General features: G+C 43.9%; 1 protein-coding gene across 2 annotated transcripts in view; it reads left to right on the top strand.

Moving 5' to 3' along the window:
* LOC135399297 (transient receptor potential cation channel subfamily A member 1-like) overlaps positions 1-11275 on the top strand; it is a 187879-nt gene continuing 176604 nt past the window's right edge. Inside the window, exons 1-2 of one of the 2 annotated variants that reach the window (XM_064631145.1) lie at positions 1-98; positions 7161-7797. In XM_064631145.1, the coding sequence (XP_064487215.1) occupies positions 7477-7797 (321 nt within the window). In that variant the 5' untranslated portion in view covers positions 1-98; positions 7161-7476. The remainder of the gene's footprint in view (positions 99-7160; positions 7798-11275) is intronic. The other variant, XM_064631143.1, reaches the window with a different exon arrangement.

The raw sequence follows: 11275 nt of genomic DNA, 5'->3' as shown, positions 1-11275 counted from the left end.
CGTTATTTTCACTATTTGACTGCGTTACATTGCTGAAAAGTTAGTTAAACGTGCGAGTGTAATAAACAGGAGCTTGCTGGATTCCTCATTCGACAAAGGTAGGCTCTCTCTCTCTGTCTCTCTTGATTTTTTTGTAGAAAACTTAGCGGTCGTGTGCAAGGTGCATTTTACGATTTTAATTTTGTCAAGCAACGGAGTAGACAAAAATTTAGATACGACAATCATCGAAGAAGCCAGACAAGATTGTACCGAATTATCGCATACTGCAGATGTTGGGACGCGGAAGACAGGGACAGAAGGAAGCTCACAAACACAAGCGTCACTCGCAACTAGTATGTATTGCAGGAAAAGAATGCTTTAAAACACAACCGGTAGGTGACTCGTGCCGAGTTATAAACCTCAAAACGTGCTGATAGACGCACGGCTGCCAGTAGATAGTAAGGACGTAATTAGGTACTTAGGCAGGCAAGTTCTTTATCAGAAAGTGTTAGAGATGGTTGACTGACACACTTGCCTTCCCCCGCCGAAAGTATGTGATGCGCTTCTATTATCTCCTGGGTAATTTGAGGTCTGGCCCTCCCTAGGACAGTGGTACCCCGAAAATCCGGATCACAACCACATCTATCGCAATGGTATGCCAGATTTCTGAGGCTGGAGGAGTGCTCACGTAGTCTAGTATTTAGGCACCTGACTAGAGTAGCTTGATGGGCTTGTTGGTACATGACTCGGAGAACAAGGAGCAGTCTAAACAAGGACAACGACACAAGAAGACACACAAACAGAGGCTCCACTATCAACAAGTTTTTACTGAACAACACAAGCACATTTATAACCAATGGTAAGGACGGGAAAACTGGGCAAAACGGAAGACACGTGGGGCCATATACACGAGGAACAATCAGATCTAACTACTCACTTCCAGCCTTCAGTCTGCATTCCAAGAACCCAAACTCTTCCCTAGTTAGCGATATTGACGGCTCACCGACACATTTATCAGACCCGTACTTCATTATCAAAAAGGCCTCGAAAATTTCTCTTTCATTCTTGGAGTTAAATCGTCCTCTAATCTTTGTTCTCGGAAACTCCGGAACGCAACCGCAGACCCTGACATGTTCATGCAAGGTACCCCCACCCGTCTAATGGAGCATAAGAATTGTGTAAATAAGACGGGTGGGGGTACCTTGCATGAACATGTCAGGGTCTGCGGTTGCGTTCCGGAGTTTCCGAGAACAAAGATTAGAGGACGATTTAACTCCAAGAATGAAAGAGAAATTTTCGAGGCCTTTTTGATAATGAAGTACGGGTATGATAAATGTGTCAGTGAGCCGTCAATATCGCTAACTAGGGAAGAGTTTGGGTTCTTGGAATGCAGACTGAAGGCTGGAAGTGAGTAGTTAGATCTGATTGTTCCTCGTGTATATGGCCCCACGTGTCTTCCGTTTTGCCCAGTTTTCCCGTCCTTACCATTGGTTATAAATGTGCTTGTGTTGTTCAGTAAAAACTTGTTGATAGTGGAGCCTCTGTTTGTGTGTCTTCTTGTGTCGTTGTCCTTGTTTAGACTGCTCCTTGTTCTCCGAGAGATTTAGGCACCTGCCCGTCTGGCCAATGTAAACTCTATTACACGAGAGAGGAATTTTGTATATAACACCAGAAGAACAGGGCACGAATTGCTGGGAATGAGCAATATCACACATATCCCCCCGTTCAACTTTTTTGACCATGCCACAGAGGCCACCTACCTTGTGGGGGGCCGAAAGGACCGTAGGGACCTGGTACCTATTGGCTACCTTCTTGATATTGTGGGATAGTCGATGGACATATGGCAAAATGACTGGTCTACCAGGTGGCCTTTGCCGCACCGTATCCCGTTTTGACAGTACCGAAGCCATCAGTCTCTCAGCAATGCTCGTGATGATATGATCAGGATACCCCGCGTCAACCAACCGTAGGTACTGACCCTCTAAGGCTGCTCTAACTGTGTGGTTACATGAACGCTCGAGTGCTGATCTAATTGCGGCCGTTCCGCTAGTTCTGGCAGCCGTGCGTCTATCAGCACGTTTTGAGGCTTATAACTCTTCACGTGTCACCTACCGGTTGTGTCTTAAAGCATTATTTTCCTGCAAAACATACTAGTTGCGAGTGACGCTTGTATTTGTGAGCTTCCTTCTGTCCCTGTCTTCCGCGTCCCAACATCTGCAGTATGCTGTCTCACCAACTATAGCCCAACTTTCTGCGCTTGTTCAGTACCGAATTATCGTTACCACGTACGATCTTCCTTCTGCGCTTCTCGACAACAGCCTCGCTTGATATCTTTTTCTCTTGGGCTGCCGCTGAAGCGTTTATCTCAATTTTTTCACGACATAATCTGTAAGGAGCACACATTGAATCACATTTGCGTCGAGTAAGAATGTGGCTACATAAATTCATTAACACTGAACAACGGATAAGCAACAGAATAGTAAGCGATACCAGTAAGTCGGTATCGATAATTCGATACATCGCTCGCCTGGACAGCCCGGCCATTTGATGTCGAAGGAAGTTTGTTGATTAGGATTTTACTGGCGCAAAGGCAACTTAGGCCATGAAGAAAGTTTGTGTCGTTGCCCACCGCAGCACCAAAATTATTGCAAGCTGTGTTGCAAGCAGAGTTCGAGGTAACGCGTTGCAAGTACCTCGTTACTGTAACTAAGTTCCTTTTTTTGGTAACTTGTAACTTAACTCGGTACTTTTGCGCCCGGGTAACTTTCAGAAAAACTCGTTTCTTTTTCAGGTTACTTTGCCAAAGTAAGTTAAGTTCCAAGTTACTTTTAATTCGCTTTTCCCTCACGTCCACATGTTTTCTTGGTTTCCCTCCGGTTCCTTCATGGCACTTCTTTTTTTTTTTTTTTGCCATAAAACGTGACATCCAATCAATGACAGTATTTTATTCAGGAAGCAAGAACAGCTGCCATGGAAATGAAGCTGAAGCATTTTACGCCCAGAAGGAGTAAGATGCATAACGTTCGAATAGTCTTGTACCAGAGAAACGTCATCAAGACGTTGGTAGACAGACTGAAACCAAATCGGAAGAAGAGGGCTGGGTTCCACAAACGGGCAATTGTTCGCTGCCTCCTATTGAAAGAAAAGTAGGACCGAAGGACGCGTCCCTTTCAGTGTGTGAGGCCAAATACGGCAAGGGGTTTTCGACATCACCACAACCACCATCACCCTTTCATGGATCATCGTAGCGACCTTGTTCACCTCTAGCTTCGAGCGTACACTCTTAAAAATGAACTTCACCGTATAGCACGCTCCTAGCCAACCATGATCTCGAATGATATCGTTATCTGCCCCGATTTGTTGAAAACGGGAGGCGTACGCATTTTTTGTGACTATTATGAACAGCATAAGTGTCACAAAAATGGTGAAGTTCATTTTTAAGAGTGTAGTTCAACTCTACCAAATTTGTGGAGCTGTCGAACACTATGAGGTCATTTGTTTACAAACAGGGAGAGGTCTAATGTTGGACATAGAGGGAAACGACCTAAGCGTGTTACACTCCTCCGCAAGCAACTCAAGGTCTAACTCAACTGCTCACGCGCGCTGCACCTGCGTAATGCTATTTTGTGTCCGAAGTAACTTGGAAGTAACTCGTTCTTTTTTTTTAACTCAGTAACTGCCAGTTACATTTCTGGATGAAGAACTTCGTTATTAACTTAGTTACATTTTTCATACGGAAACTTAACTCGTAACGAGTTATTTTTTACGGGTAACTTCTCAATCTATGGTTGCAAGCACTGGAGCATTTCCTTCAAGAAATATACCTGATAGTCAATTTGTGGCTTAAGTGCATGTGTTTTTCCCTGGTGATTCTCATCAGTAAACCCCCTCTCCCATTTCCTTCTCCATCTGTGTTCCTTCTATACCTTCGATTTCTTCTCATTTGTATTGTTATATGCTTCTAAATACCTAACACACTAACTACCTAGTCTGTTGCGCCGGGGCTGGGGTAGCCAGCAGAATCCTGTCTTGGCCGACGTCCCGATTTTTCGTCTTCCCATCGTCATCATCATCATGAGTCACGTCATGGCTGCCACCCTCACGTGGGCAAAAAGTAATGCATGCGTTATTTTTGCCCACGTGATGGTTCTTTAACGTCCATCGAAATGTCCAAACACCGCGCAATGTCCGTTGCGGAAGACGACGTATCTGAGCAACTTGTACCACGCCAGCAAATTGCTGACGTCTTCGGCAGCAACCGGTACGCGAACACGTTACAAGACAATTGTAAGTCGCTGTACGGGTAACTCGATCTTCATAAATGAGCCCTGTGCTGAACCGAAAAAAGATTACATATCCCGGAACTCAGAATGGTTTTCTGTGGTACTGCCGTTTCCACCAGCAAAATCAGGATGATGTACATTCAATTACGCATTATAGTGGACGCGCATACGTGATGCCTTCCGCACACATTTTGGCCTGGTTCCTTCTTCGAGGCGTTACTGCTGTCCGAAGGGCATTGATATATGAAGGGTAATGCATCCATATTTTATTGCGTTCAAGCGTTCAGCCTAGTGCACTACTATCGAACCGATATAGGCAAATGGCATTTTCTGCAGCTACAAGTCAGAATCGATGCCCGTATTCAACGCCCACTTGCAGTCTCACCCGAGAAACTGAATGGCATATGCGTAACGTGCCCTCTGACGTGTCTTCCCTCGATGGAAAATGAGCAGGCGCGGATATAAATTTCACGTATTGCGAACTGTACAGCCCCGATCATTCTTCGCTACAACGTGCGCCCTCTTGCGAGACTCGAAGATCTATTGACGGGGTATGAACCTGGTGGGTCAACCACCGTCTGCTCGTTCCGGATGGCGAACACGTGTGAATGGTGGTTCTTGTCTCAGTTTCGCAACAGCTTGATATTTTCTTCGTGGATGCGTCTGGCAATGATCTCTAGCACGTGGATTGTAACAGCGACCCGTTCCCGGCTGCCGTAATGCACAGTCCGACCACTTAAAAACCGAGTTCTGCTCCAAACACTGCGCCGATTGATACAGTTATCGCTTCTGATTTTGGGAGGACAACGGAGCGTACGCCCTTTTGTGGTAATTAACGTTTATGCAAATTTATGCGTACGACTTCCATTTTCAACCAAACAGGAAAGGGAACGATCTCATTCCGCATGGCGGTTGGTGCCGAGCGTGCTGTGCGGTGAAGTTTGTTTTCAGAGTGCGGGCGTCATCACTTGTCACCATGTGCGCGAATCTCGTCACAGACCACGCTTCCGTGTTCCATAGAAGTGTGACCTAAGCTGTACGACGCTCTTGCACAGGTATAACCCCGGATGTAAATACGATACCGATATGGGTGGGTGAGGGAGTAATTACCAAGCGTACATGTGTCCCCCCCCCCCCCCCGCACACACCGACCCACCACACTAAACACGAAACAATTAAAGGACTTGCCAAAATGTCTAGTCATCATACAATTTTGGATGATTGCTAAACTTGTGGATCATTGCCAAATTCTTTTATTCCTTGCACTTCCTTTCGCATTCAGATTCAAATGGGCCTCAGTCTTCCCTTGCCTGCTATAACTCCCTGCCTTGCACGATACTTACGGACGCTTTAGCAATATATTAGCACGGAGAGTTGAAAAGCAGGTATTGGATCATGCAGGTACCGTTCCTGTTCTCTGTGTGAAGACGACGCAACCAACACTATAATGGGATCGATATTTGGATTTCTCCGGAGACATCAAACGGATGACGTCTATGTTTGCGGTGTCTTGATCTATTACTGAGGCTGACACGCCTCATTTACGGCGGACCCGGCCCGTGTGTGTGTTTTGCAAACGCTACGATCTAGCATGACCTCAATTGCACATTCGCTATGCCCTTCACCCATCCATTTTTCTAGACATGTTTCGAGTGTCCCGAAATATAGTGACGTTTTTGAAAGCTTGAAAGAGGCTCATTGCGTAAAATGTTATTGATATGTCGGCTTGGATTTTATTGCACGATAAAACACATTAAGGGAATGGGGAAAGGGCATATTGGCCCCACCGCGACATGTGCGACGTCACTCAGATCACAATTCTGTCGCGACGTCATTTCCGAATGATCGATGCGACTGCCGTAAGCAATGAGCAAGTACCGAAATTTAACACACAATTTTAGTTTGATGGTGATGATTGGTGTGTTCCAAACTGAAGTTTCATTTAGTCTGCGTGGTATACTTCTCTGAGGGACTCTGGAAGGAAACGCCTCAGCCTGACGAGGTTTCGGAGCCCATTGCCAGCCATATACAGGAGGCATACAATGACAATCATTAACATTATGACGATCCACCATACATACAGAAAGATCAAGAAAAGATACGCACATATAAACGCGCAGAAAAGGCGTTGATATTCACTGACATGTGTGCAAAGTACATGATATATATGCTATACATGAGTAAATCTTTTACCTGGTGCTTTATATTATTGAAATCCATGGGATTGTTTCCGTATCGTAATATGCCATCTGATGATCAAGCGTCCATTTTACAAAGTTACGTCGTTGTTGCGGAGCTCAATGTTCTCTTTACTGTCTGAGTTGATATGTAATGTCCAATTGCTATTGTTAATTGTTCATAGCCCTGAGGTAAAGGACAGGCTTACGGACAGCATTAACCTTTAAACTGTAGCATTTTGTAAAAACAAAAAGGGAGAGCAGTTGAGGAACAAAAATTTGATTTTTTTTTCAAAGTGAAGAACTCCACGCTATTTGGAATTTGGGAATTTTTGTGTAATTGTTGATTTCTTCTTCTTCCAATAACTACATTATATTAAGTCAGTTTCGGGTATACTAAAGGATAACGTAGTCAATGTTTCAACTGCACTGGTATTAAATGATAATTTTTATAGGACCACCCAGCTGCACGAGAAAACTCAGATGCTACATGGCCAACTAACGTGCACATTTCGTGGTGAATGCTTGTGAAACCATACACCAAGAAACTTCCATAGATACATTTCCTGCGCAAGCTGAGGAAACAAAATTTAGGAGTAATTAGTGCGTTACACGCAGCGTATTGCGCCATAAAATACGCAGTATGTGGGTCAGAATTATTTGTAATAGTGAGTCCTTCGTGTACTGCAATAATGCGCACTGATGCTCTTTATCCTTGCAGGGCACGCATAAGAACAGGTCCACACATCCATCAGCCAAGTTAACTGAAAATTCATCAAAAGAAGCACTCTTTTAGAGCCTTTCCAAACTACCGTTTCCTGAAGATTTTCGAACTATCACAGTCGCCACTGTAGTAGTCCAGCATATTCCTGCAAAACAGCCCCTTCGGGACATGGATACGAGAGTAAAGTACCTTGACTTCAGCAAGTCAGCGACATAACCATCCCTAACGTTGGCACCTCTCCAGAACGTCTTAAGACACAACGTTTCGAATCAGCTCAGCCGACCTTAGTAACGGAGTCTTCCAGTCCCCAAAAATGAATAGCAAAGTTCTTCCATTGTCCGAAAAGAAATCAGAGGACGCAGGAAATGTGGACCGTTTTCTGGCGGCCTTCAAGACCTTTAGTACATGGAAGGGCTTCGTCAGACCTCCCAGCGTAATGGACAACGTTATCGAAGACGTCGCGAACAAGTTGAAACCTGATGCTAAGCTCCAGGACTTTGAGGACCCAGACAACCACATTTTTCTGCCGATAATTCCGGAGCAAGCAGCCGATGGTCAAAGCAAGAACATCACGGGAGAAACGATTGTTGGAGCAGTGTGTGATATTCGGCACAGTCCAAACAGGATACTCCGGGTGAGTATATCTTTTCATATGTAGTTTCATTTAGTAGAAAATTCGTAAAATCGGGGCTTTCGCAAAATGACAAACCTAAAGATCGTCAGGGTTGCCTTCAACATTTTGAAATACGCTTCAAAGTACACAGGAAGACTTTTGTAAGACTTCCACGTGTATATACGAACTGGCCACTCGCAGCCTGCACAACGATAACGATAACGAATAACCATTATCGCAGTCGTCTGCTATAAGCTCCGGGAATGACGTTGATGAATGACTTGTTTGTGGATGCGACATCTGAAACTTTTCGTAAACTGGTGATTCCATTTCATTCCAAAAGATTTTGTTTGAAAGCTCCCCTTGCCCAACAGTAACAACCCCTTCCCTGTTGAGTGCAGCGTCGCTGGAAACGGTATTCTCTCTCGCGGGAATCGTTCCATGTTGTCTTAGTACGGAGAAAGCCGAGCAGCGTTCTAAGGTCTATCGGTCTTCTTACCGCCTTTCCCTTTTTCCTTATTTTTCTTCTTCCCTTTTTGCTCTACGTAGGTGTACTGAGGTAGCTAGTGCGATGTAGTCCTGACTCACCTCCCCATTTTTTCTTCTATCCATCATCATCATCAGTTTAACCAACTATTTCGGAACCATACTGGTGCGTCTTGCTACTACGTGTGCTGTTCACTCTATTTTTTTCGATTCCTTATGCGAGGACTCAGGTGGAATCATCTACATATTTTATTAGTCTACCTTATGAAACAGTCTATATTCGCAGAACGTTACATTACTGGTTCTAGGCGTTCTGTTTTCATTAGAACCTGTCAGCCAACTCTAACAAGCTAGGTGAATAAATATTTCCTTCCCCTCAGTCTGGGTGTGGGTTTCTCTTTATTTTTTCTTTGTTTTTATTTTTATTTTATTTTTTGTTGTTGACTGGGTCGGACATAAAAAACAGTGTGGGTCTACCTGGCGAACACTCCTTGAGAATTACTTAATTGCTTAAAAAAGGGTTCAAATGTTATGATCCCAGTGTTGAAACTTGGATATATTTCAGTTTATGTCACTCAGGTTCTCATGTGGCATAACCACGGTAAGTAGGTTCAGCTGCTGGCAAGGATATATTTTCAACCCCCACCATTTCGGCCAGGCAATTTAGTCAGCCCCTTTGCAGCCGAGATGCTGAGGCGTTTTTTGTGGGATCGACCGCAACAGAAATATTTTGATGCTGCTGAGTATACTATGTATGTGAGCCGATTTACCGAGTGAGCTTTTTCAACTGTTCATTTCAACATTTCAGCTTTTTCACGTATTCGAATAATTTTTATAAATATATGAAAATATGTCGAATGATTTTCTCCAATCGGGAGAAAAAGGGGCGTGAAATTTCCTACATCGTAATAATTAAAGCGCGGATAAATATGCATTAAAAACTCCCGTAATATGCATGCAACAATGTACTGAAAATCTTCGAAATATGCAGTAAAAATAATCAATATATGCAATGTTTTTCATTGTTCTTGCTACGAAAGCAGTGCACCGAATGCCTACTTAGAAAAACAGCGAGTATTTTATTTGGGATCATGCGGTAAAATAAAGCCTCCTTTGTTCTGCAGCACACAACAAAGAATACCTGCGCCACAGATATAAATCATAGAGCTGAAGGCTTCGCGTCCGTGTTCGCTGAAAGAGCGTAACCACAAGCTAGGTGGCGGACGAAGCTCATGGCGAAACAAGCCTGAGCATGGACAACACAAAAAACACGAACATACACAACGAAGCTCAAAGTTGAGTACGAACGCCGGCCGTCTTCGTAACGGGCGAAGATGAAGTACGGCATGCATGCAGTGGAGGAAGGAACAGCCAGGGTGTGAGCTGAACGCCGCATCTCACCCCACCGAAACACGAAAAATATTCGATTCCTACCAGAATTTTCGCGGAAGACGACCCAACGTCGTCGCGAAACCAGAAAAACGATCCATAAAACAGAAGTAGTAAGCTCTTGCACCTGAATAATATGGCAAAATATGCATATTCATGCACTTTCGTGCGAAATATGCACCAATGTGCAAAACATGCATTTATATGCACTATAGAACCCTCCAGACCTGTCCCAAACCAAAACCAAAAGTGTCTTTCGGAGTCCAGATAAGAAACTATATCGAGAAAAAAAAAATACGTGCATGTACATGAAAATCAGTGCTCTAGAATACAACATGTACTGGTTGCCTGAGCTATAGGGGTAATACAACATGTGGTTTTCCTGAGCTAGGAATAGGAAGTGAAAAGAGAGTTCTTTCCACAACCTCCATTACAACCAGGAGGTCACGCGGGCTGGTTTTTGAGCATTCCCGCCAAGCTGTAGATCTTATGTGATCTTGACAGCAATATTCTCCAGCAAAGTGTTACTCTTCGCTATCGTTCTGCTGGATGTCGCTCCCATCGTCGTTTTTCAAGCTCGATCGATTACCTTGCACTCCCCAGACCGTGGACTGCTGCATTAAACTGTAACATTCTCGATGCGGTGCTCTTCCATCCAATGGATTTTTTATTATGCAATTTCACAGCCATCCTCTGTAATCCTTCTCTCGCTGACACCAGGTCAGTTCTTCTCATATTTACTCATTCGTTTTGTTATTTTATTCTGGTTTTAAATCTCGCGGCCAAACTACTGATTAGGATTACACTCGCCAGGTGCCGCGCGCGCCCTGAACGACTATGACCAGCGAATTCAACTACATAAATCTTGCTTTGGACGTCCTCTTGCAAACACACAAAAAGTCTTGTATATACTGTTCTGTATTGCCCTGAGAGGGCTCTTGAGTTAGCTAGTGTAGGCTTTGGTATTCCCGCTCGTTCGGTAGTCACTTCTTTCTTAGTCACGCTCTTACTGGTATTCGTCTGTGCTTTTCTTAGGCATTTCTGTTACAAAAGAGCTGACACCAGCATATGAGCTGTCTTGGTTATAAAACCACATCAAGTCTTCATAAGTCTTATGCACTTCAGCATCAAGCCTTTTGTACATCTTACTAATAGATTTGTTAACCTTTGCTTCTTAACCTCATTTTTGGTCCAGAAACGATATTCCTGTGAACCATTTTTGTTTTTGGACTTCATCGTTCAGTGTCGTTTGTGTTTTCTTCTTCATAGTATTTCTTTGCTTTTCTCGAGATGTAATGTTGCTCACCCTATGTTCCTTTTCGTCAGATCGGTATATACAGGTACATGGTATACTTGGAGCAATTTTCTCGCACCATAATCTCAGAAATGCGCCAGAGAACACCGTATTTTTGGGATAAATTTGGTCACTCCACATTATCATTTGTTGTGAGAACTTGGAACAATTTTCAATCCGTTTACGTCATTTTGTCACGTCTGTGTGCCCACTTGTTGCCCAGTTCAGTACCCAGTTGAAAAATTTCGTGTACACCTATTGATACATACCTTAAACATTGTACTGTCATTAAAGGGCAGAACCCTGTAAACATTGTGGACTGCGTTGATT

Source organism: Ornithodoros turicata, chromosome 6 (genome assembly GCF_037126465.1).
Source record: "Ornithodoros turicata isolate Travis chromosome 6, ASM3712646v1, whole genome shotgun sequence".
Lineage (NCBI taxonomy): Eukaryota > Metazoa > Arthropoda > Arachnida > Ixodida > Argasidae > Ornithodoros > Ornithodoros turicata.
This window is presented reverse-complemented; position numbering and strand designations above follow the sequence as displayed.